Here is a 27,308-nt window from a genome sequence, read left to right as displayed (position 1 = left end):
AATAACGGGGGCCACTTTTATCAAATCTGCAACATACCCCACACCCAACTCTGAGTGTATCGTAAAGGTGGGTGTGGACTGGGGAACGGACAACAGATCTTAAAAACATGTTCTCCGCCCTCTGGATGGAATCTGTGATTGTGTAACCCCAGATGGCAGAACCATAGGTGGCTATAGCCAAAGATTTAGCTTTATAAACCTTTAGAATAGCCTCCGTGGGGCGTGCTCCCAACCGTTTGGCAAAACCTAGTATAGCTACGGCAGATCTTGCTACAGAGTTGCCCTTTAGTTTTTGTTGGGGACCCCACGTTCCTTTCTCATCAAAGATCACCCCCAGGTAAGTAAAGATGGGGACCCTTTTTACCTCGTTACCTAGGCAAAAAAAAGTTTTAGATTTCTTTTTCCTGCTGGCCTGACCAGTAATCATGACCTGAGACTTTTGAGTGTTGATTTTCAGGTCTAAAGAGGTCATGAATTCACCAAATGTGGCCAGTAGTCTATCAAGGGCCACACCTGAGCGGGCCAGAAGAACGGCGTCGTCAGCGTATAGGAGAGCTGGAATCTTGGTCTCTCCTGCACGCGGAACGTCCACCACTGAATTGGCCAAGGCTGGCTCCAGTGCATTTATATATAGTGTAAAGAGGAGGGGTGCCAAAATGCACCCCTGCCTAACACCCCTCTCTGACTTAAAGCAACTGGTACACCTTCCTCCCTGGGTGACTCTCACCGAGGCTAGTAAGCCACAATGTAGGTCCGCCAAGAAGCCAACCAGAGGAGGATCAACCCCCATATCCAGAAGGATCCTCCACAGCTTTGACCTGTTTACCAGGTCAAAAGCTGAGGAGAGGTCCATAAAAGCAAATGTGTTGTAAGAAAGAACATCTTCTCACTGACAAGGGCGCACTTAATATACGATGAAACACGCTGGTTTCTTCATCAGTTTTCTTTTTTATTCAAGATTTTTTAAAACTCCAAATGATAAGTTTCAAAGCTTTGTCAGTTCATATTAACAATCATATTCATCGTTCATTTCCAATGAGGTGAAAATAAATTTTCATGACAACCTTAAATGTCCACCCAATGCATTTCGGGTCAAGTAGAAGTCTGACCCTTCTTCAGGGGTCTAAAAGTAAATGAGACAGGACCATTAGCTTCACTCAAGCATACAGTCTAATACATGTCAATTAATCATGAATTTTAAATGCATGTAACCACAGTTTAAATTACATTACACATCATCGTTAACTCTTAAGGTCAAAACCACAGAAAAAAGTTTAACCGTTTAAAAATATACTAAAGAATGCCTAGTGGCTGCAAAAAATATATATTTTTTTTAAATGAAAGCAAAAACAGACGACATTGGTGGTACAACAACCTACAACTGGTTAGGAAACATCAGTGAAAATGGTAGTGTCAACTATACTCAGCGAGATTATAACTAACAAGGTGTAGAGTAAAGAAACAAAATCTAAAACACTAGAAACAATCACTAAATAAACTTACTCAGGACAAAGAAAGGTCTCTGCAGCTGTTGGAGTTACACACTCGGCGTGTAGCGTTCATGCCGAGATAAGCGGCTAGTTAAATTGTGCTGGATAGGTCTATTTATATCACATGGTGCAGAGATGAAAGTTACGCTGTCATTGGCTCATGAAGTGAACCAGTGAAAATAGGGGGCTATGTGTAGACCAATGGTTACGCGCACAAAATGTAAAGCTGTCATTGGCTCCCAAACGAACCAATGAAAATAAAAAAGCTGTGAGTGAACCAATCGTTACACGCACATAAGGTAAAGTAGAAACAACGATAAAAAATAGTAAACCGAACTGGGAATTCTGTGCTTCCACAAAAAGTGTATGTGTGAAAAGTGTACAATAAAGTTGCACATACGATAAAGAAAAATTATCAAACAGAGTTAACAGATCCATGTTAGTAAAAAACATAATACAAGGACCAAAGGGGGCCCATTACCAATGCTGAATAATGAAAATTCAAATTATAAAAAACACATATATTCAATACGATCGTTAATCCCAAGAGGATGGGAACAATTCAATTTCTTAATCCAAAAATATTCAGCTCGTAGTCTTTGTTTAGTGGGATCCATGTCGCGGCGTTGTGGAATCGTTTCAAGTATAGTGAAGCGTAGTTGTGATATTTGGTGACCCGCTTCCATCCAATGATTTGCTACAGATGATTTTAAGTTCTTCATCCTGATATTGCTCTTATGTTCAGTAATACGAACTTTCACTTTACGCTCAGTTTGTCCGACGTATACTTAGCCACAAGGGCATTTAATGGCGTAGACGCAATTCGCTGTATCACAAGTGCTTGTGTGATTGAGGGCTATGGGGTAACCCTTAGTAGGATGGGTGAATTCTTTACCAATAATGACATTACGGACAAACTGAGCGTAAAGTGAAAGTTTGTGTTTTTTATAATTTGAATTTTCATTATTCAGCATTGGTAATGGGCCCCCTTTGGTCCTTGTATTATGTTTTTTACTAACATGGATCTGTTAACTCTGTTTGATAATTTTTCTTTATCGTATGTGCAACTTTATTGTACACTTTTCCCACATACACTTTTTGTGGAAGCACAGAATTCCCAGTTCGGTTTACTATTTTTTATCGTTGTTTCTACTTTACCTTATGTGCGTGTAACGATTGGTTCACTCACAGCTTTTTTATTTTCATTGGTTTGTTTGGGAGCCAATGACAGCTTTACATTTTGTGCGCGTAACCATTGGTCTACACATAGCTCCCTATTTTCACTGGTTCACTTCGTGAGCCAATGACAGCGTAACTTTCATCTCTGCACCATGTGATATAAATAGACCTATCCAGCACAATTTAACTAGCCACTTATCTCGGCATGAACGCTACACGCCGAGTGTGTAACTCCAACAGCTGCAGAGACCTTTCTTTGTCCTGAGTAAGTTTATTTAGTGATTGTTTCTAGTGTTTTAGATTTTGTTTCTTTACTCTACACCTTGTTAGTTATAATCTCGCTGAGTATAGTTGACACTACCATTTTCACTGATGTTTCCTAACCAGTTGTAGGTTGTTGTACCACCAATGTCGTCTGTTTTTGCTTTCATTTTTAAAAAAAATATTTTTTGCAGCCACTAGGCATTCTTTAGTATATTTTTAAACGGTTAAACTTTTTTCTGTGGTTTTGACCTTAAGAGTTCACGATGATGTATAATGTAATTTAAACTGTGGTTACATGCATTTAAAATTCATGATTAATTGACATGTATTAGACTGTATGCTTGAGTGAAGCTAATGGTCCTGTCTCATTTACTTTTAGACCCCTGAAGAAGGGTCAGACTTCTACTTGACCCGAAATGCATTGGGTGGACATTTAAGGTTGTCATGAAAATGTATTTTCACCTCATTGGAAATGAACGATGAATATGATTGTTAATATGAACTGACAAAGCTTTGAAACTTATCATTTGGAGTTTAAAAAAATCTTGAATAAAAAAGAAAACTGATGAAGAAACCAGCGTGTTTCATCGTATATTAAGTGCGCCCTTGTCAGTGAGAAGATGTTCTTTCTTACAACACATTTGCATTGATAAAGACACGCCGGGACTTCGTGTTTCACAAGGTGCGCCGAAACTACACAGTTAAACCGTCCATATACCTCTGAGTGCACGGGGATCACACAGTTATAATGAGAGGTCCATAAAAGCCATGTACAGGGACCCCTCCTTCGCGATTGTATATTTACAGATGAGTAAGTGGAGATTGAGGCATTGGTCTAGCGTGCTCCTATTAGCCCTAAAGCCATACTGGGCATTAGACAGTATGCCGCTGCCCTCGAGCCACATGGTCAGCCTGCCCAAGATGACTCTGCCTAAGATTTTAACGGCCGAGTCAATTAAAGAAATAGGCCTATAACAGGCCGGGTCACCCCTCTGACCTTTTTTAAAAATTGGGATAATAATGGATCTGGCCCAGGACTTGGGGACATTGGTATCTCTGGCGGCATTAAAGACGTTAGTCAATATTTTGGCCCAAAATTTAGGGGCGGACTTGTATAGGTCTGCAGGGACACCATCTGGACCCGGGGCCTTGTTTTTAATTGTCTCATTAATAGCTTTTTCCACATCCTCCTCCCTAAAGGCCAGGACTAAACCACCCCGGTTAAAAGCTAACGTCTCATCTAAGCGCCCATGAGAGTGCTGACTGTAAATATTTTCAAAATGAGCTAGCCACCGCTCATCTGGGATACTACATTCCATGGCCTGGTTCTCGGTTCCGGAAAAGTAAGGATGATTTATCACCCCCCAAAATTTGGAACTATCCCGCAAGATTTCAACTGACTGTAGGTCGTTCCAAGCATCTTCCTTGATCTGGTTTTTCCGAGCTATGATGGCCAATTTATATTGTTTCCTCAAGGATACTATCAGTGCTCTATTTCTGGGAGTATTTTTTAATGCCTTTAAAAGAGCAGAGTGGGCCTTGGTACAATTTGTGTCAAACCATTTTTTGCCTAATCGCCCGCCTGACTTGGTTTTTACCAATAGGGCATTGTTTACTTGAAGACAAATGGTATTGAAAGCCTCAACTATCCTTGAGTTGGTGTTAGCGTGATCTAGACATATGCCCACCTCCGTTTCAGCCTTGGCCAGAACCTCTTGTAAGAAGGTGGCCGGGGTCACTTTAGCCCATTTCAATCTCCTACCCTGATCCTTTAAAAAAAGGTCTGTTGCTCCTATGGTTTTTGTATCTTTAAAAACCAGTGACCCCCCCGGGACAGCCTCTACTATCACGGGATTATGGTCACTGAAAACAGAGTCTTCTACCCTATAGTTTAAAACCGAAGACAAAATCAAAGAAGATAAAAATATGTAATCAATGACTGTTCCTGAATCTTTTCCTTTAAATGTAAAAGTCCTCTGCCCATCCATGCAACAACTTGATTCAAAGAGGTTTGAGGTGGCCAAAAGGCTCTCCAAGACCTCACCTTGTTTGGTATGTTCGAAGTGTGTGGATGATGAGTAAGGAGATCCCCCATCATCTTCCACAATACACTCCAAGCTGCATGGGTGGATATTAAAGTCACCCATCAGGATGACCTCGGGACTGTTATGTGACACTCTGAGTTTGTCCAAAACCTCCCCTAGAGATTCTAGGTGCTGATTTGGACTGACACTATCTGGTGAATTATAAAAATTAATAAGTAGCAAAGTGGGAGAATTTACTACCGCCAGTTCAACGACCAGGCAGTTTTGGGAGCCTGATTCTAACTGAGTTACGGATCCTTTCAAGTTCAATGAGACTAAAAGTGCAAGACCCCCCTTCGCCCTACCCACCAAGCTAGGTTTAGCTAGGATGTAAAAATGGGCATAACCATCCAACGAGAAACTATTCGATGTATCCCAAGTTTCTTGTAGTGCTATGATGTCATGAGATATAACATAGCCAGCCCATATCTCATCCTGACTTTTAGATCTGATACCCGCGATGTTCCAACTTAAAATTTTACATGTAGTCTTCATACTTGACTTGTACACGGTTATATCATTTTTGCAACGTGTGTTATCTAGTCAGTCAGAATCCTGTATATGGCGCAGGGGGGAGAAGCGATTTGACAGGGCCAGTCCCCCACTCTGGGTATTATCAGATGCCTGAGGGAATGTGGAGACCGAGTTAGAGCGTTGTGGGCGAATAACAGGACTCAAAGAGGGCATAGTGGACCTAGTGGTATAATGGGGTCTCGAGGTGCTAATATCTCTATTTGGGTATAGACCTGAGACAGGAGGGCGTGTTTTCCGAGTGCCCCAGGGGGATAAAAAAAAAAACAAGTGGTAACGGTCTTATACAATTGTTATTAAATAAATCAGACCCATCCCAAAATAGCTTTTCAGCGTCGTCTCTCCCACGGAAATTCACGACGATGCAGTCCCCTTTAAGTAACTTTGGGCCCTGTCCCCCCCCCCCCCCAAGGAGGAGTAAAGTCTGCACCAATCCCTGGATTTGCCTAAGAGGTCCTCCGTAGACTCACTTTTATTGGATTCAAGAGGCAGGAACCCCGTTAAGACTGCCACAAACGGCGCTGCGTCTGGCGGGAGGTGCAACCTGTGGCTGCAGGGTTTGGGATACATTACTGGGTTCTTGGACAAGTTCGATTGAGAGGAATGTGCTCTTGGGGAATTTGGAAGAACCTCCATCTCGGTGGTTTTATTACCTAAGTTTTGAACCACTAACTGTAGTGTGTGGGGCGCTTGAGATTGCGAACTACCTAGAGGCACGTGTGACTCTGGACAAACCATAGAGACTCTGGGCCTGTATTAATGACAGATTTTTTTATATTAGCCAATTGCGATACATCGTTACGGTAGTCCTTGATAAAAGAATCAATTTTATCGCATCTATTTAAAAGGCCAGCAACGCAAGTGTTCATAGAGTCTAAAATGTCCTTTACAATGCCCACCAACAAGGGTTCTATACGTGATTCAAACAGTTCCTCCATCTTGTCTCCCAGATTTGTGCCGGTAACGTAGTCCAATTCCCCCTGCGAATGCTTGACTTTGCGCACACATTTCTTAGCTTTTGCTCTGGCCGGAGAAGTCGCGCCACCAGGCCTGCCTCCCCTTGCATGCGGAGACAGGGAAGAGCAGGGAGCATTATCCGCATTTGTACTCACTACGGGATTAAGGCGTTCGCCCTCTGTAGACCCAGATAGAGGAGTAATAAAGGGTATGTTGTCCACATTTTCGGAAACCCTTTCAAGTTCAAGCTCTTTTTCAGCGTTAGCGATTTTCTGGTCAATCGCCCCCACAGCGGAAGTCAAATAGGAGATAATGGTATCTGCCTTACGTGGCACTTTAGTGTTCTTAGCCCCATCCCCCTCTGCTCCCAGCTTTTTACGCTTACCCATTATTGCGGCTAAGAGGGGTGGCTCGGCCCGGCCTCGTCTGGCCTCTGACGGCCACAGACGGCCCGCCCTTTGCCCGGGCTTCGCCCGGCGCCGTCCGCGCGCGTCCGCGACGCGGAGGAAGCTGCTGTCGTTTATGCGCCTCCGGGTGCGACCAGGCGGGAACCGGGCGGTGCGGAAGGCCGCTAAGCAATCTGGGAGCTGTAGTCTCCCCCCGCGACGGCCGAGTGAGGCAAGAAGCTACGGCTGCGGGGGAGAACCAACAGCGTCCGTGCCCCAGCAATGGTGTTATCAGCCCCAAGGTAAGGTGATGGTAGTCTCCGTTTCCTTCTTTTTCCCTGATTTTTAATCTTACCGACTAGAGGTGGGAATAAAATAATGACCTACTATTCAGGTATTTTAAATTTGTATAGTCCCTGCACTCCACTCCCCTCCCACAACTTCGCCTTCATCATAGACAAAAACCAGGAAAGTGCTCCCACGTTTTCTGTCTGGTTGTAGCACACGTCGATCCGTAGCGGATCGGGAAGGACATTAATGATGAAGCATGCCACCAAGGGGCAACCCTGGTGGGTGAGGGGTCTTTAAGAAAAACAGAGTTTTTCTCTCATTGTGGAGGGTATATCTATCGCTATTGTTTCTGAATTTACTGGGTTCTTTGTTTTCCTAAAATTGTAGAGTTGAGGAGGGCAAACCCATTTTTTCCTCTTCCTCCCTCTCTACTTTTGATAGTAACAGGGATTATCACCTGGAACATCATCATCAAGAATCTTGAGCCTGGAGTACCACAAGTGTATTTGTAAGGATTTTGTCCAAGTGGATTGTGGGAACTGAAGTTCCAAACTTTCAAGCAGCAGCTGCCCGTGCAGAGATGAGCGGTGGGGGCGGGGGGCGGGGGGGGGGCATTTCGACAGACGGCGAGGGGAAGTTAATTATTTAATTTCCTCTCGTCGAAGTCTATCGAATTCCCCCCCCAACCTGACCCCACCGCTCCAATGCTCTTACCTGCACGGGCCGCTGCTGCTTCCAAGGACCATCTTGGAGCTTCCAGACCCTTGGAGTAAGTTTTGGACATGTTGTGACCCTTTGGGGAACTTCATGAAGAAGTTCCAGACGTTTGGAGCAACTTTGGAAAAAAAGCTCCATGAGTGGACAGACTAGACCTGGCCAGTCAAGCCAGCGACCCTCAACCGCGAGCCAGTCTGCCGTCCAGGTTCGTCCCACTGAAAAGCTCCGGAGGTCTGCCTTCCAGAGTTTGACGGGAAGTAGGCTGAAACCCAAGCCGGCGAACACTCATCAAATCCGGTCTGGTGAATAAAGAGCATCGAGGGACCCCACAAGAAAAAGCTCTGTAAAAGTTTCTTAGTCCGAAGGTAGAAAAGGTGACCGGGACCGACAGCGAGACCCAAGCTACCCACCTTCAACCGCAGGCGGCTGCAGGCTGGCCTGGATCCCTGGTTTTTCCCGCTGGAAAGCTCCAGATATCTGATTTCCATAAGTTTCACAGGGAGCTTGTCACAAGGTAAGCCGGCGTACCCTCACCGAATCCGTACTGGCTGAGAGCTTCGAGGGACCCAGGAAAGAAAAGCTACTGAAAGGTTTCTAAGTCAGAAGTTAATAACTTTGCCCAAGACCTACTTCGGAGGGTAGCCACACAGGGCTCCATCGCAGTCTAACTGAAACTTTGCTTTGTCCCGGTCTAGCGCAACCAGATGTCCCAATTGGAGCTATAGGTTTCTATGTGCTATATAGTGCTACATTTAAAAAAAATGTGTATCTCTGTTTCTCTACATTGGATTTTTTTCGTTTTGGTGTCATTTTAAAGATACAAATATTTTATATTTTTATAAATTGGTGTTGGATTCTTATTGTGTGTTGTGTATCAATTATTTACTGAATTGGTGTTTTTGAATCCTGTACACACCTGTCTTTGAAGTTAAGCCTGCCTGCTCGCCTCCAAGCTACCAAGGATTGAGCATGGGAATAATTTTCTAAGACCTTTTCTGAGCCTTACGTTGTGTTAATGGTATTATTGCCAGTTGTAAATGCATATCTGCCACTATTAATAATCCACTGTTCAACAAATACAAATTGCGTATTATTGTTACAGCACCTCACTAAACCAACCCTCCAATAAAAAAAACCTTAACAAAATACCACATGACCTCTCCACCTCCGTGTGCTGGTAAAATGGAATGTGCTATTCATACAAACCTAAGCCTATTGGTAACCAAGAGACAATCCTGGACCTCACACATCATACAGTGTTTTTTAGGTCTCGCCTAGCTATTGCGTAGCAATCGCTATGCGAGACTCTTGTAAGGGGCTCCCAAAAGTGGATTGCATGGCGAGCACGCGCACAATCGCGTGCATCGTGCCGCCATGCAATCCGTTTGGGGAAGCGCTTCAGCCCACTGGCGCCCTCGGCATCATACTTCAAAGGGTCCGCTCCCCCCCCCCCCCCCCCCCTGGAATTCGCTCCCCCGCCAAGCGCGCGCGCCACGCTCCGCCGGGCTTGTCTTGTTTAATTGTATAGCGGAGTCTGAAAGTACAAACTGCAACAAGAGGCACTACTCGAAAAAGGAAGTCACAATGAGTAGTCCCGTTAATACGATCATCCCTCCATACATATGTTTGTTAAAATCCCAAACATTAAAGACTGCACTGCATACTTTCAAAATGCTGGGAATTGCAGAAGAGGATTGGCAGCTGCCACAGAGAATCATTCATTGCCACCAGTTCTCTAACTGATCATATCGCCTTTCAAATTCAGCTGATGCGCCTTAACGATTCAGTGGTGGAAGCTGCAAACTAAGATAATGTTTTACAGAAAAAAACACAATCCGGGCTTTGTTCCTTATCAGAGGGCTGTCATAATGATCTAATTTAGAAGTTTTTTTGCAGTTTTATACAGCGCGAAAATGGCCCAAGAACTTCACAGCGCTTTCCACGAGATCAGGATAACGGAACTCAATTTGTTAAGCACGGGGGAATTACAAACAACGCAGAACAATCAGTCAAAGAGACGGCGCGCCCGAGGACAGTGCTACAGGACACCACCTCTCGTTCACTTAAGGAACAGTCTATTATATCTCAGCTGGCTCACTATGTGTACGTGTTAGCGCGTGTGCATTCACGCGCGTGGATGTCACTGTTGAGCGATAAGTTCCAAGCTGTAAGCACTTCCGAGCCCTTGTCTTCCATGCGCTCGTTGTAAAGACAGATCTTTACACCTGCACTTGGGCAGCCGTGAGGTTATCTGATGGGCCATGAGTGGCATTGACAGGAGCCGAATTCCCCCAGTTGTCTTCCATTAGAAGCAGCGCGTGGACAGTTGGTGCAGGGGCGAAAGATGTCCCTGTGCAGGAGATGAGCATACCTAGAACAAGCCAGCAGATACAGCTAAGCGTTAATAAATCAGCCCTTTTCCATCCCAGTGTTGCACACGTTACACGAGAGAGCTCACGGTGCCAGCTTTCGCCTACCCAATTGCTTATCCCATCGTACACGAGAGAGCTCACGTAGTGCCAACTCTTTCCTACCAAGTGTTGCACCCATATTACATGAGAGCTCATATAGTGCAATCTCTCCTACCCAAGCGCTGCTCTCATATTACACAATGGCATAAACTTTCTGAGGTTCAGGAGGGAGGCGTGGATCTGTTTTTTCCTGTCTCTTTAATAACAGCTCAAGAAAGGCAAACATGAACAAAATAGGGCCCTGGAAGCCTATTGGTTCCAGGCCGGGGGCCCACACCTGTCCTTTTACTGGTCGAAACCATTTAGTCATTGTCAGCTGTGTGTAAGCCTCGCAGGGCGGGGTTGCACCTTTATTGTTCATGGGAAAACCCCAGAACATTTTACACTGGCAACTTATGAGTAAATATCAAATACATTTAGCTGCTCCTCATATGCTCTGAAGTAATCGTACATTATTATGACTCGGACTCGGATCTGAGGCATGCAAAAGGACAGATGGCTGTATCTCTGATTCAGGAGGCCAAAACATTAATAATCTGGCCCACGGGTGCCTGTATATAATAGAACACAGCAAATCCTGCTGCCCTTCACCATTCTCTCCAGTCACTCTAAAGGGCATGTTATCATGGTTGCTGCGTCCGGTACAGGAAGCATCTATCATAGAATGCGAGTTGGGTGGGCGTGACCTGCCCGATAATATCGCGTTTTCTGTGCATTACCTGTAATATTGTTCCAGTGTAAGGGTCTGCTGATTTTTCAGGCATTTTTTCTTAGTTGACTAGATGTAATGTTTATTAGAAAGAAGGGATTGGCTAGTGCTTTCCTATTTATGTACTGGTGTAGGTGTCTCCTGTCCCAGTATGTGTCTTCTTGGTCCATCATCTGTCTGTTCCGATCAGTGTTTGTTCGTTCCAGTGTCAATGTAATCCCTGCCCCAGTGCTTCCTGACTGTGTACCTCTGTCTCCTGCCAATTGGAAATTTTCCCTGTTATGGTTTGTTTCCCTATTCGAGTGTCAGCATCTCCCCAGTTATAATGCCCCAGAGTTGTTTGCTCCTGTCTGTGTCCGTTCCTTTGTTCCAGTTTGTGTGGTCTTGCTGGATTGCTCAGAGCATGCTGTCACAGTGTCCGTGTCTACATATTTAATTCAAGGTCCCAGTTACAAGCAGACATTGAATGGGGATAGCAATCAAGATAAGTATGCTGTTGTTCGGCTGAGAAATAAAACAGGCATTGGCATAGCCAATAGGTCTCGCATTTGGGTCCTTATAAGTGTTTAGCCATGCAACGGTTCGTGTTGCTGCACCAAGGATATTCTGCTGCATAACGAAAAACTACTTAAAAGGTCCCAAAAGCGAGACCTATTGGCTATGCCAATGCTTGTTTCTGTATGAGTTTAAGATTCCTTAATTCGAAAAAGCTTGTGCAGTGATCAGAGGCAGGACGTTGATGCTAGGGCCAAGTTTGTGGCTTTTCAATACCCACAAAAATGTCCCTTCTCAATCCGTGGTATATCTCATACTCCACCCCTTGTAGGACATTTCAAACAGTGGAAAATGTGGTCAGTCATCGGATTTTTCACAGTTGTTGTTAACTCGTACCCCAAAAATTATTGATATCCATTTCATGAAAGTGGAAATTTTGTGTGCTCAAATGGAAATTCCGGTACTTTGGCAACACAGGTGGAAGGTTTTGTGAATTGGGCTCAATTCATTTTGTTTGTCAAAGCTTTTTAGCCTTGACATTTAAAAGTATTATTCCTCTAGTTCAGTGCAGTAGAATGGCACACATTTATATCTGTGTTTTTTAAAATTTCAGAGTAATTATGAAACAATTCTCCTTTTTAGGTCAAAATAGCAGTGCTGGAAAGCTAAAGACACTCTCTCATGCGCTGGACATTATGGCAAATACTCAGCCGGCATTCCAGCTTATTAGGAAGGAACTTAAAGAAGAACCTCTACAGGTAATGTATATGTTATACATGTATAATTGTATGTAATATGTGGTTATCATTTGTGGCACAGACTTGGGATGTAAAAGGAACAGCAAATGTATAGCTTGGGAATGCTTGGCAGGTTCAGAATTACTTTGAGATGCTAAGCGTTTTGCAGTTTTCACATCTAAAACTGTATTAAGTTTGCGCCACATGGATCTGTATGTGTTTCGTACATTGCAGTGAAGTACGCCTCCTCAACAATCATGTATTTGACAAACTGATTTGTTTTTGGATGTTGATATGCTTGTGCCGCATTAAAGTAAGTGACGTAATGCAGATCAAAATATGCCACAGTGGACGCTAGATTGAACTCCTGCTGCAGGTGTTGGCATATTTGGCCATCAAGAGGCACCACTTTTTATTTCAATAGCTGCCAGCGTTCCACCAGCCTTTGAGTACAGCATCGTCACTGATGGTTATACATGTTATAATATTGTCACCTGCATGGGGGGGATTCCGCAACACTTGAATTTCACATAAATGAAAACTTGTGCACATCTGGTATTATTAAAAGCAAATAACCCCACAGTAGCCCATCTGAGCGTATGTTTTTTGAAGGGTTTGGATTCCAATTAAATGAAAAAATAATCTCAAACCTACACTTCATCATAAATCATAGCTTTTCTGCTTAGGGAAACCATGGAAACTTGAAGGAAAATGCAGCTCGATGAATGGCATTGTAAACCAGATTGAACATGCAGACTGTCTCTTTAAGAAGTCTGAAGATTTCATATGCCAGAATGCCTTGTACTGACTGTTGTCCCACAGTCCTTTTTAAGGGCCTAATGCGGGGCTCACATTCATATGTAATATTTTGTACACGTTGGTACATTAGTATAGTCTCAAGGAATCTAAAGTCTGTTCCAGTAAAGTTAGATACGGCAAAGTGGTTTTGTTATAACAAAAGCATTAGCTAGACTAAACCATGTCAATGTCCAGGGTTTTCATTGTATAGCACCATTGCCTACATTTGACTAGTGGTGTTCACATTTTTTAATCTAGCTTCGGTACGGTTGTGTCAAGAGAATCCTCCTTGCCGTCCCGTGACTAGTTTTAACATACCCTCACTGCACTATCATTTTGCCAGCACTGCACCCCTCACTCACACTTAGCTCTTCATATGTGGATTTAGTCTATCCTTTAGTGCACAATCAAAACATCCCTGAGCTCCTCCCTCTCATAGAGGGGGTCGTAGCCCCCAGAGAAACTAGGATTTTTCTCTGGGAGGAGAATCCCATATGATGAAGCATGTCACCCAGGGTGAGTGAGGGATTACGTCCTTAAAAGGGATTGCCCTTTCACTACGTGAATTGGGCTTTTTGTTTCTCATTTACACACCACCTTCTCGCTCTTCTTTTTCCTTTCTGGTAATTTTAGACCTCAGGGTTCTTAGTGTTTACAAATGTCCAGGGTCTCCCAGGATAACAACAGTGTGTTAAAGTAAGATTGACCAATGATGAACGAATACAAATTCATACCTACGGAAAGATGTTGATCACTTGATTTAAAATGTATTTTTTGTAGGCTTCTGTTGAAGGCAGTGTGCAGTCTAATGATTCCTGTGGCAATCTTAGCTTGGAAGAAGTGGTGAAACTAGTTACTATATTCGAGTCCCGTTTATCGTTCCTCCTCCTTCAGTTCATTAAACTGCTGGCAGCAAATAAGAAGAAATCTAGGTAAGTCATTTTAAAAGTATGTCAGCATAGCTGTGAACATTCTTGATAATCTGCATAGTTCTTTACTCCTGTAAATATTGTTAGTTTTATGTTTTCACCTCCTCACTCCATTCCAGTACACATTTCCTGCGATCATCATGACTAAAACGTGCAGTCCTTACAAATAATGACATACCAAAGCTCTGAAGTAAACGAAAGTCAGAGCGGTTATGGGGCACCCATTGTTCAGATAGGTGTGGGTGCTCTCTGCCAGCCCATTCGAACAAGTGCTAGTTCCACCACTCTCACTGGTGGTGTCCCTCTCAGCAGCGGCAATGCCAGAAAAGGACCGGGCCACCATCAGAGCCCTCTTCAGAGGATAAGACGAATAACTAGAGCAAGTGATCACATTCTAAATCTTCTCTAAGCCTCCAAGAAGCACTGATTTGGCTTGGTTGTAAGTTTTTCTTCATTGAACTGCGCCACTATGGTTACGCCCCTTCTATCCTACTTCCAGCCTAGTACGGTGACTACTCCACCAATTGGCATAAAGCAGTTAATTGATTGTTATAGCACTTCATGCTCCAGTGTGGTTTTGTCGGCTCTGCCCACTGTTTCTGAATTCATTGTGCCTGCTTACAGTGCTGCAGGTGCCAAATCTGTGAGGATCCTGAAGTTTTCTTTGTGACCAAGGTATCTCATTGGGTGTGAGACGTCTGACCTCCATTCTTCCTTTAGGCGAAAGATGCAGGGAAATCTACTTGTTTTAGTCATCCTTTTAAGGCTAAGTATGGTGCTGATTAGTAAGTCTCTTGCCTCTTGTAAATACATAAACCAATTGTTCCTCATTCATTCCACAATTGATGGTGTAAAGGGCATTTCCGCAGGGTTGCCCTGTACTGGCATGTATCTCTCCATCTCAAGGTTGGTTCATTTAGCTCCATCGTGAATAAGAGTAGTGAATCCTAAAAACCTCAGGTGTCTTCTATTTAGTGCAAATGTGTGCACTCTTTGGAGCTTGAGTTCAAACTATGGGACCCTTTCTTACCTTTTAGCAAGGCATTGTCTTAAACTATATAAGCCCTTTGGGAAAAGATACCACATCTAACTGCAGTTAGCAAGTGGTCATCCGGGACGATCGAATGGCTATGGGAAGATCCAGCATTGCCATAGATGTATGCCTCTCATGAGCGCACACTACGTCAAGGCTAAAGCACAGTTTCGAGACCCAGTTCTTTTACCATCATGCCTCCTATTCGGGATTTTAGGTTCCTTGACATACTGGTGGGAATGTTTTTGCCTGTAGTAGCACATACTTTGTACATTTAGTACCAAAATGTACCATGTACCAAGTGCATGAACCTAGGATATGTCTCAGCTGGCACAGTAAAGTTCCTACCAACAGATGTGCATTAGGCCTTTCGATCTACGGCTTCTGATTATTAGAAGGCTTCTAATCATATTTTACAGGCTAAATTCTCCCACAAATATTTGGATATATTGCACCACCACCGACACCACATGAAGAGTAATAATTATAAGCCCCACTCACTCTAAATCCCTACTTAATTACCTTACCTAATTTATACCCAAATTTGCACTGTAAATGTACTCCTGTTTAATCCAAAGATTAACTTGGATCAATATAATTGTTAAAAGGTTAGGTTCAAACCGCTCGATGTCCAGCATCAGCGCTCAAGTAGAGGGAGAAACCCGTTCTCCCCACTAGCATTGCCTTTACCTTTGAACAAAACACAGCTGCTTCAGTGACAGGACGAGCTCCTAAAGATGAGCAAGCAGCCATGGTGAAGACCACATAGACAAACTTAACATAGCAGTATTCCTTTTGGGAATGGGGAAGGCTGGAGCTTAGTAGTAGAATACCATGCCACAGTGAAGAAGAGCAGGGTTTGGCCTAGAGTTGCAGAACCCGACCACAAACGGTCAAAGGGTGTTAGTGGTGCATGACCAGCCAGAGGATATTGAAGAAGATGGGGAAAATATACCTTATCAACTAGGTGCAGAAATGCTGCCTTGTCGTTCCTTTTAAAGGACCTCTGCACCTTACAGCACAATATGTTGATTGCCACAGGCTAATTTTCAGGCATCATTCAGTGACTTAACCCCTTCCTCTCACAATGGCCTTCCCAATTCATCTTCAGTACAACTGTTTGCCTTGCTCTCTCTCCAGTCAGATGTAGGCTCCTGAAGGATGTGGTACTCAAACATTCTGTTTAAGATCCAATTAAAGAATCTCCATGGTTCACTTGTGCAGTGGGTTACTGCTTCTCCTAGTGATGGTAATGACAACAAGCTTTATTTTAAAGGCAGTAAGGACATGGTCGCAGATAATGGGTCCACCAACTTATCTGGGCTCAGATCTTCTTTCTTACCAAGGGTGACATTTGAATGCTTTTAAAATAGGTTATGATTTCAGCAGACTCTGCATCAGTACTTACGAGATGTTACCTTTGATTACTGGATTGAAATACTTGATTTACAAACCTCTCTCTCTCTTCTAAGCACTCTAAAAATTATACATCATTCATAAAAGATTTTTGTCCTGTTTATTTTTTTTGCGCCTTTTTTATTTCTCTCCAAACGATGTAAGGCTTGCTGGTGTGGTAATGCCTGTTTCATTGCCAAGTCCTGTTGGTGTGGCTTTAACGTGACAATGCATACAAACACAGAGAAGCAGTAATGGATTTCCAAGCGGTGGTACGTTAAAGGCAGGCGTGGTTGTGGTGGTAGTAGTGATGGGGATATTGGGATTGTGATGGGATATTGGTATTGTGATGGGGGTATTGGTATTGCAGGTGATGGAATTGGTGGTGAGTTTGTATTGTATTCATGTTGGTGGTATTGATAGCATGGGTTTGGTATTTTGTGCGAGCATTGTTGTTGGTAGGTTATTGGTGATGGGAGTATATTAGTGGCAGTGTGGTGTTGATGTTGTGGTGATATCTGTGGTTTTGTTAGTACTGGTAGTGATGGTGGCATTGGTGGAATTAATGACCTAGTGGTGTTGGTGTGTAGTATTGTCATTGGCGGGTGCTGAGGTATAGATGGGTGGTGTGGTGCTAGTAATATTGATACCCAGAGCACACTTCACATTATATTCCAATTTATGTTAAAGTTTCTGCGCTCTATTTCTTAACTCCTTACGCCCAGCCAACACTTGTTTCATCGTATGGGGAGTTTCCCACGACTTCTTCAGGGCTGTCTTCCTTCTTTTCTTTAATTACTGTATAATTTTATCTGGTGACCGGTTCTGATTCCGTCCCGGTGTTCACCTCCAAGGTTCCCAATATACATCAGTCTGTGTCAATATTGCTGTTTAAGATCTCTTGTTTCATAACAGGCCTTCATGTCTTGGATCCTTCCACCCTTCTCCCTGTTCTAGTCACAAGTGTTTTGCTCCTCGTTAACGAGTACGCTCAATGATACGCAAATCCTGGCAAGTATGCTCCACCCCCCACCCCTGCGGCCAATTACTTTAAGTGAGAGGGACCTCACTTCCTGAGCCATAAATAGCCCCGGTGACCCCACCCCCCAGGGCTGCCTCACAAACTATTTCCTGGGGAGCCCACCCCCGGGATAGAGTATGGCAACAATGGGGCAACCCTGTGTCCCTCAGAACCTGGGTATGTGTATAATAGGCTACAATGGTTCTGTCGGGGAGAACCCAAATGCTTTAAAGTAACAGGAAGAGTTGCTTGATACCTTTTAAATAAGCTAGACAAGTAAAGCATTTACATTGGTTAATTCATAAAATGTATTTCAAAAACATGGAACGCATATCAAATGACGTGGGAACACAAATTAAAGCAACACACCTAAAAGTAAATATTTGCAAGAGGCTCTTTTATATCAATTAAAGCATAAATCAATATTTACAAGTAATCAGAGGGCTGTCAATACAGGAAATACTGACAAAGTGACATGTGATACGGTGACATTAAGTGCTCAGTGATAGTGGTGCAGTGCATATATACATGGTGATATTATGTACAATTATTTAAACTGGGGACTAGAATGCGGTCAGAATGAAGGTAGGCAATAACTCTGGTAAACAGCAAGTTTAGCTTATTGATTTAACAACCAGAGATTTGATTGATCTGGACCATATGTATTCGTCGACGTTTCGACCCTGACAGAGCGTTATTTGAATGTTATGGGGGGTCTTCTTCAGGACAAGTGGGAGTGTTGACAGCCCAGAAAGTGGTATGACTCGCTCAGGCGTCCCTTGCTTAGTGGAAGCCGTCAGTGGATCTGCAAGTGTCAGATAAGCTCTAGGAGTGAAGATTGCTTCATAAGGCGAAAACCCTAATGTGTTGTGGTATTTAATTCCTTAACGTGGAGAACACAGGATGAATGCGGTCCATCAGATGGCCAGGCAACAGTCCTGAATACTAGCGCTGGATGCAGCAGTGCTCAGCTGCAGTCTTGAGCACTGCTGCATCCAGCGCTAGTATTCACTAAGCAAGGGACACGTTGTTCAATCAGTGTTCAAATGTTCAAGTCAAGCCCTGTTCCATAACGAATGCTCTACTACAGACAGTCAATTCAATTCAATTCAAATAGACTTTATTCGGATTTCAAAAACCATCCATAAAAGCACAAAATAAATTTTAAAATACACATATAATACTACAGTTTTGGGCCACAACTTATCATTTACAAATATAATTTATAAAAAACAACAATGAAAACTCAAATGACCTTTATACTATACAGTGCACAAAACCACCTTAGATACAATATATGGCAGTATATAGAAAAAGGATAACTATGGGTATTATGAAAACAAGACAAATGCGTTACAACACATTAGGTTAGTGCAAATCGTGTATTAAAGTGCAAAGTGCATATCTCAATATAGAATTAATCAATTCTCAAAGACCTGCGTGAGCGTACGATAGCATTAAGAAAATTACTGACTCTAAAAGTTAATTCATCTGATCCCAACATTAAAAAGTGTCTATAAGCATAATTGTGATCGGTCAAGTCGTGCTTTCTACAATAGGGGATTAAGTAATGCCTTGTAAATTTCTTGTAGAAACCACAGCCAAAAATAAAGTGTAACATACTCTGGGTTCCACCATGGTCACAAGGGCAATTTAATTTTTCCAGATTTTTAATGTAACCCAGTGGAAAGCAGATAAGATTTACAATACTCCGGTCCCTAAATCTGAATAGTAAGGTCCTGTTCCACCTGCCCAGTTTTTTACGTAAATAGGGCTGTGGTAACATCGGGAATTCGGGGGATGGTTCCTGGATTTGTAAGTAATTGGTTGTAGATTGTTTCGCAGAATCTACTCTTTCCCTCTCTTTGTGGAAATGCTGATAGAGTGCCCTTCTCACTAAATTTTTGTGGGAGCCATCGATCTGATCGGGGTGTGTGAAAAGATGACCATAGTTAACACTCACGAGGCTCTTTTCTACCGCATTAATCCATGGAATTAAGCCGACATTCTCACTATTCAGACAGTCCATAATAATCTCACGGGACAAGGAAGCTGCCGGGTTTTTCCAGACCCTTAACCAGAACAATGCGGGTCTGGCTCTTATAAAATCCTCAACATAGTGTAGTTTTAATTCGTTATGGCATACGGTGGTTGGTGCACTAATGACTCCCCCCAAGATTTTCCGACAAAATCTATTCTCTTCTCTCTGTAATTCGGAACAGTTCGAGAACCCCCAGACTTCAGCACCGTATGTACCAGTTGGGAGGCATTGGGTCCGGTAAATTTGTAATAAACTGGAAACCACGTCCGCCTGGCGCGGTTGACGGAGAGAGGTAACAGAGTTAATCGATTTGGAGAGTTTATTTCTCCCCATTGCAACGTGGGGTTGCCACGAGCCGCTATTGGAAAATAGCAGACCCAAATATGGGAAAGTGCAAGTGCTTTTTAAGGAATTTTGACCTATCACAATCTTTGGGATTTTATAATTTTTAGGGCCGCAGGTCATTATAAAGGATTTACTAAAATTAGTGCACAAACCTAAGTCAGACATGTAATCAACAAATCCCGATATTAAAATACGCAGGGCATTCGGAGTGCGGCCCATGAGTACCGCATCATCCGCGTAGAGTAGCGCCGGGATTGGTTTCTTATTAATGATAGGGACGTCTTTTGTCAAGTTACATAAAGAATGGGTTAATTCATTGATGTATAATATAAAAAGCAAGGGGGCCAGAACGCAGCCCTGTCTCACCCCCTTGCCTATTAAAATTTCGTTTGAGACCTCGCCTTCATTATTTATTCGGACGCGGGCCTTCAGGTTGCGATGGAGGTTGGCCAAAAAGTGGACTAGTGGTTCGTCTAAACCGTAGTTTAAAAGAATGGACCATAAGCGAGAACGGTTAACAAAATCAAATGCTGAGCTTAGGTCCATAAACCCAAAATACAGAGGGGATTGTTTGGCTCTTGTGTATTTAGCCATTATAAGGTTGAGGTTCAGACATTGTTCCACCGTGCCAAGTTTGCTCCTAAAGCCTAGCTGGCAACGGTGGATAATAGAATTATCATCTGCCCATGTGCTAATTCTATCAAATAGGACCTTACCAAGGACCTTCAGGGTATTATCGATCAATGATATTGGTCGATAACACCCCGGGTCCAACCTATTTCCCTTTTTGAAAATAGGTACGATGGTACTACTGGACCATGTCGAGGGGATAGATTTCTTACTCAGATTGTTAAAAAGGTTACAGAGTAAGGGGGCCCAGAAGCTTGTGTTGGATTTAATCTGGTCAATAGACAAGCCATCCGGGCCTGGTGCCTTGTTACCAGCACTATTTGCAATGGCTTCCTCTACCTCCTCTAATGTTATGACTATGGTACTGTCGGGGAAATTATCCTCGGTGTGATCTCCAACTTCCGCATAAAGTTTTGAGAAGTGGGTGACCCATGAGTCTCCTGTGATGTTGCAATTGATCGGGGTGATGTTACTTCCCAGGGCTCTCAAGTTCTTTACATCTCTCCAAAACCCAGTTGAATCTTTTAAGGCAGCGGATTTCGTGAGATTATCCCAGTGACTTATTAAAAGCTCCTCAGTTCTAACTTTTAGTGCATGTTTATATTTGGAGCGTAGTGAACTGACAAGGGACACGTCTCGGGGTTTAACTGCCAAGGCCTTTCTAAGTTCTCTATTGGCCCTCGAACAATTAGTGTCGAACCATCTTTGGTTGGTTACATTATGTTCTTTTGACGGTCTGGATATTGCCCTTTTTATAACTATGCATAAATCACAGAAAGACTTAATTATATCGGGCCACCAAATGCTAAACATTTAGAGATCAACAGAGGATTATTCCTAATCACAGTAGATAGGATCTCTTGGTTGTCGATCCCTCTCCAGACAATCCTGAGCCCGTCTGTGGAGACAGTAATATTTTGGGCTCCTGTCTCATGTGGGCCTATAGGTTTTTTAATAGATTTAAGTTGGATTACTATGGGCAGATGATCGCTATATGAGCTACTAACAACCTCGGAACTAAGTAACACTTCGCTAAGGAGGGAAGAGGTAAACATATAATCAATCGTAGTTGAACTACCACGGCCAATGTAAGTAGGGGCCGGCTCAATTCCCTCAGGGGATCCACAATAGCTCATTACATCGTCTAAATCCCTGCTATGTAATAAATCCAATAATTCAGCACCTCGTCTACAAGGCGGGGATGTATAGTGAATGTGGGCATTAAAATCTCCGCCGACACAAATGCCATCAAATTGGCCAAACTTTTCTCCATTCGCAACTTCATCAATAAAATTGAACAATTCCAAGAAGATAGGATTTGGATGGTTAATAAAATCATTATTATAAAAGTTTATGAGACAAATTCTTAACCTTGCAACATATTTCACGGCTATCCGATGTTTACTGACCACATGTAAAGGTTCAATTTTCACGTCCTTAGAGATTTTTGCCCAGATGGATAGACCACCACTTGGTCGCCCCGAAACGGAGGGCAAAGCAGTAAGATTATGACAGAAAAAACCCTCCAATAATTGGGCGCATGTGCACCACGTTTCCTGCAACATTACCACATCAAAGTTACTTATCCAGGTAACCCATTCTTTAATTTTCATCTTACTTGAAAGCCCAGCAATATTCCAACTAATGACACTAAGAGTATCAGTTAGTGGAATAGTGGTGGGAGAAGGAAGGGCAATGGAAGAGTCGGGGCGTGCTACATAGGGTGGAATTAATCCATCTGGACAGGACTTATGAGTATTTATAGATTTTGCCATTTCCGAAGGCATTGTGCTAATAACCTTATCAAGTGTAATAGTAGATGTTAATAGTGGTCAATCTAGGCTTCCTAATTCGGATAGAGCAGAAAATCTGTTGGATAAAGGAATGGTATTAGAGGCCGTTTGAAATATTCTGTGTGGGGGCCTGTAAAAGTGGCCCAATGGGTGAAGAGTTATGGCAGTAGATGTACTGGCATAGGTGTTATGTGTGTCTAAAAAATCTTACAGAGCTCGGGTGTCGGAAGTTGATCACTATACAGTCCCCACTAATATTTTTGTGTTGTGGGCCCACCCAGCTTACCCGACGGGTTGATATAATCTCATTTGATATGTTCCATCTTGCCCCTTTATGTTTAGTCAGCCAATCAATGCATTTGTTATGCAATTGTGGCCATGACTCGCTTTGGTTTTCATTAAGGGCTGGTACGCCTGCTAACACTAGAACATATGGGCAGGCTTCTGGGGGTAAGTGAAGTGATGGCCCTAAATTATTAGTGGTACTATTTCTTACTAACGCACCTCTGCTTGTGCTTACACTATCCGATGTGTTGCCTGTCCTATCTTTTAGGGTTACTGATGGAGTAATAGTGGGATTAGCATCCGAGCTCACAATATTAGTAGTAGCTCTTCCTGCTACTCCAAAAGAGTCATGATTTGGGCCCATGGTCAGTGCGGGTGGGGTATTAGCTAAAGTGCTGCTAGATGAGACAGCTTTAACAGCTGTTAAGCTTTTAGTGTTACTATGGCCAGAATCATCAGCAGTGGCCAAACCCCCCTCCCTCAGACCATTACATAATGATTCTAACTTATTCATAATTTTTTCACCCCGGGCTACATCCACACTAATAATACCTTTCCTTTTAATTTCCTCTTTTTTGACAAGGTTTTCAATTTTGTCCAATCTCTTAAAAACAACATTAAATTGTTTAGCTATTTGAATTTCAACTTGCTTAAAAATGGTATCAACGATAGTTTCAATCAGATTGCCATTGACTTTGGGTTGGATATTTCGGTCAATGGGCTCAGTCTGGGTACTGACCGAATTGTCAGTACTCTCATCATATGATATAGGGACCCCACAAGTACCTTTATCCTGGGCTGAAGACTCTGGTCTACAAACAGAGACAGTGAGTCTTCCCGTTCCTTCATCCAATGGTGAAAGTTGCGATGATAAGTCCTCAGTGGTACCTGATATCACTATTTCACAGTCATTTCCTTTGTTTTTGTTCCATAAACTTTGTGGGGTAGGTTGGTTTCTACAGTGTCTTGATTGTTTCCTTTTGTTTATGGTACATTTCACTGGGCCTCTCTTACGTTTCTCCCTTGTTGTTGTGTTGGGACATGGTGTTTTATCTAGTGCGGATTCCACTAGTCGGTCAGTTACAGGTACAGTCACCAAACTGGTTGTGTCAGTAATGGGAGTTACAGTGTCAGCTTGGGCTGATGGTTTGATGACCGTTACTGTAGGGGAGAGAGGGGGACCCAAAGTAGGTAAAACATTAGGAGACTGGGAACATGGCAGGGTAGTAGTAGGAAATCCAAAGGACATCCTGCGTTCGGTATCAGCAATCTCGTTGGTAACCATAGTAAGGGCATTAGCCAATAATGTATCAATCGATGTGGGCTGTTCGATAGGGATAGCAGTAATGGCAGATGTGGGCTTCATCGTACGTTTCCCCATAGTTTGTATAAATACCTGTACAGCTTGGCGATGCAAGGGGGGAGGCCCAGCCCAGCCTCCTGCAGCCCCTGACGGCCACAGACGGCCCGCCCTCTGCCCGGGCTCAGCCCGGCGGCGCCCGCGCGCGTCCCGCGACGCGGGAGTGTCCTCGCGTTGATATCGCCTCCAGGTGTCGATGGGCGTGATCTCCGGCCCCAGGTACCCCAGGTGGTACTGGGAGACGTAGTCCCCGTTCAATACGCGGCCGCAAAGCTGATGAATGCGGCGGCGTGTGGGGGATAAGCGGTGTAGGGGCAAATGCCAGGAGCCCTCGGTGCAGCAGCCAGGTCAAGCAATGTCCTCCGGCAGGCTAGCGGACACAGGAAACTTCCCCCGCTCTGCCGAGAGTGTCCTCGCGTTGATATCGCCTCCAGGTGTCGATGGGCGTGATCTCCGGCCCCAGGTACCCCAGGTGGTACTGGGAGACGTAGTCCCCGTTCAATACGCGGCCGCAAAGCTGATGAATGCGGCGGCGTGTGGGGGATAAGCGGTGTAGGGGCAAATGCCAGGAGCCCTCGGTGCAGCAGCCAGGTCAAGCAATGTCCTCCGGCAGGCTAGCGGACACAGGAAACTTCCCCCAGACAGTCTTTACCTGTATCAAACCCCTGACAGTCACTAAACCTACATTGAGAAATGATGTGGATATGTGTAGAAAAGTGTGTACTGTTAATAGTGTTTACTCTATGGAAACAGTTTACTCTGTACCACACTGTTTGCAGACAGTCTAACTCTCATGAGAAATGCACCACAGAGTATTAAAAAGTATCTACTAATAACTGTGTACACTCTATGCAAAATGTGTAAAAAAAAAAGATACTATTAACTTAAAATAGCCAAAGTCTGAAGGTGCTAGAAAATTATACTTCCTGCAGCCTTCATGATATAGTGAAAACTTTACAAATAGCCAATCTTCTGAACCAAAAGAAGCACGTGTACATAGGTGAGCACCTGGTGCATACAGACTTCTATGTTAAGTAGAAATTGTCATTCTGAGATGATTGTCTAATAACTCAAGGCTGCTTACAATACTTAGTATGTATTGCATAGTATCTTGGCCCTGCTAGAACCATGTTCTGCAGTACCAAAAAACTTGTGTCGAACATAATGAACACAAGTCAACTGCCACCTGCACACAGAGTTACCCTTCAATACAAAGATTTATAACCTGTTCAATACCTCTACCCACCTTTGGTGCATTAGAAGCACATGTGTTTTGTAAACCCTTATACCAATTAGCTGGATACAGGCTATACAAAATTAGGTATGAAAGCACATTGGAAGAAACCCACCACTATGTAAACAATAAAACAAACTAATACACTCATTGGATGATGTCATAAATAATGTCATAGAACATGGCATGAGTGATGGCATGTGTGAGGTCATAAGCAGTGCAGGGCAGGGCAGGGCGGCAAGTTAGTTACCTGTGCTAACTATTGCTGATGAGTTTCTTTGTGTTTTTTTTGTTCAAAATGTTAGTCACTGACAAATTCACCTAATACACTACTTTAACCTTTGTCTTTTTTCAGTGAAAATATTCTCTCTCTCTCTCTCTCTCTCTCTCTCTCTCGCTCTCTCTCTCTCTCTCTCTCTCTCTCTCTCTCTCTCTCTCTCTCTCTCTCTAGCACCTACTGAAAAATTAAGTTTTCCAACATAAAACCGGCTTTGACAAAGCCAACAGTCTGACAGCCAGCGCCTGATCTGTTCTCCTGTGATTGAAGTAGATTTCTAACATTTATGGAATGTACCGCTGCCCAGTGCGTACTCGTGGAAAACCGTGACCGGTGTAGATTTGCAGGCTCCACCCTCCTCTGTTCGTAGCCCAATAGTTCACGAGGCAGTAAATCCACCTATGGTGGAAATGGGAATTTGCGCATTTTACTTTTTTTAACAGTTGAAATAGTTTGCCCCGGGTGGAAGTTAATATTCTGCCCTGTGATTAAATCTAAAAATCCAACTTGAAAGTTGTGGATGTTCCATACCTTTTGCAAGTCTATCCTCTTTTCTCCGTAACTTTATTTAATAGAAAAATCTACCCTGATGGTAGGGTTTTCTGCTGCCGTACTGAACGCAAGTGGGCTAAAGTCCTTTTCAACCTGAGGAATTTAAAAACATAATTGTATTTTTGCGCTCGTAGGTTCTTTCAGATATTCACAAATGTGGGGAATCGACCCAAGCGTGTGACCAAGGGCTACAAAGTAATAGATAGTCTGGCTTTATATTTTTAGCTGTTTAAGTTTCCTGAGGCTTCCACTAGGTGGCAGTACTAATACATAAAATCCACAGACTCGACACGGACCCATTTAAATAAATGACGTGTGAAGTAATTGGCTAACAAAAGACAGTTCATTCTCGGCACTGTCACCATGCATCGTAGGCGTAGAGGGTGATATTGTGCAATGTGGTCTAACGTGAAGATCTTCGTTCTCTATTTGCGCTTCCTTATCAACTGTTCTGATCGTTCATCTGCTATTTAATTTAGTAATATATTGAAGTCTCTGCCTGCAGCGCATACATTCTGTTTTAATTCTGTTTTAGTGTTTTAATTTTTTTCACCAGCAAAATGGAAATTCAGCGTGCCGGTGTCATAACCTTCTGTCCCTCCCAGTGTGGTTAAATACCAGCATGAGTGTGATTTGTAGTCCTAAAATGTGTGGTAGGTGCCTCATTATCAACACAATATGCTGGGGGTGATACTGACATGCTGAAGTGTGAAACTGACTTTCCTTGCTGGTTTTAGTGGTTGTTCGGCTCATAACAAGGCCTCAAAAAAGGTGTTCAGATCTGATATTTTTGAGATTTTCAAGCATGTTGAACTAATATTTGGAATCCTCCTTAAGATGTTCAAATGAACATTTTTCATCATAGTGTCTAACAAGCACATGGTATAGAAACTCAATATACGGATGTCTTGGCTCCTATAGATTCACATAGCCAAGTACTGTTCCTCGCTCACCCAAGGCGTCACCCGCTTCATGCTCAGCTTATTTCTGTGTGGTGGGCTTCAGGTTAGTGGGAAGCAGGGATATCTTAAGTGTTTTGGGGGCCCGGGCCAAACGTATTTTGGGGGGGCCCTCTTCGGAACAGCTTTGCATTTATGATCCAATTTGAGCTCTTTCGCGCTCTCTGGCCAGGGCACTGTGAATGCACCGGCACGCTCGCCTAAATTCTAAATGCGTTTACATCTAATATTCAGGGATAGTGGCAGCGTGATTTCAATATTGTAACACAGCAGCAGCTCACTAATATGACTGCAAATTATCTCTGTGACACCCTCCCATTTCTCATATATGAGCTCCTGGTTTGA

The 27,308-nt window shown here is 43.3% G+C and overlaps 1 protein-coding gene across 2 annotated transcripts in view; it reads left to right on the top strand.

Moving 5' to 3' along the window:
* Positions 1 to 27,308, top strand: part of EDRF1 (erythroid differentiation regulatory factor 1) — a 412,080-nt gene that overhangs the window by 364,361 nt on the left and 20,411 nt on the right. For both annotated transcript variants that reach the window (XM_085606261.1, XM_085606259.1), the window contains 2 exons: positions 12,217 to 12,332; positions 13,890 to 14,041. In XM_085606261.1, coding sequence (XP_085462387.1) covers positions 12,217 to 12,332; positions 13,890 to 14,041 — 268 coding nt within the window. The remainder of the gene's footprint in view (positions 1 to 12,216; positions 12,333 to 13,889; positions 14,042 to 27,308) is intronic.

Source organism: Triturus cristatus, chromosome 1_2 (genome assembly GCF_964204655.1).
Source record: "Triturus cristatus chromosome 1_2, aTriCri1.1, whole genome shotgun sequence".
Classification (NCBI taxonomy): domain Eukaryota; kingdom Metazoa; phylum Chordata; class Amphibia; order Caudata; family Salamandridae; genus Triturus; species Triturus cristatus.
The sequence above is the reverse complement of the archived record's forward strand: the minus strand, read 5'-3'. Positions and strand labels throughout refer to the sequence as shown.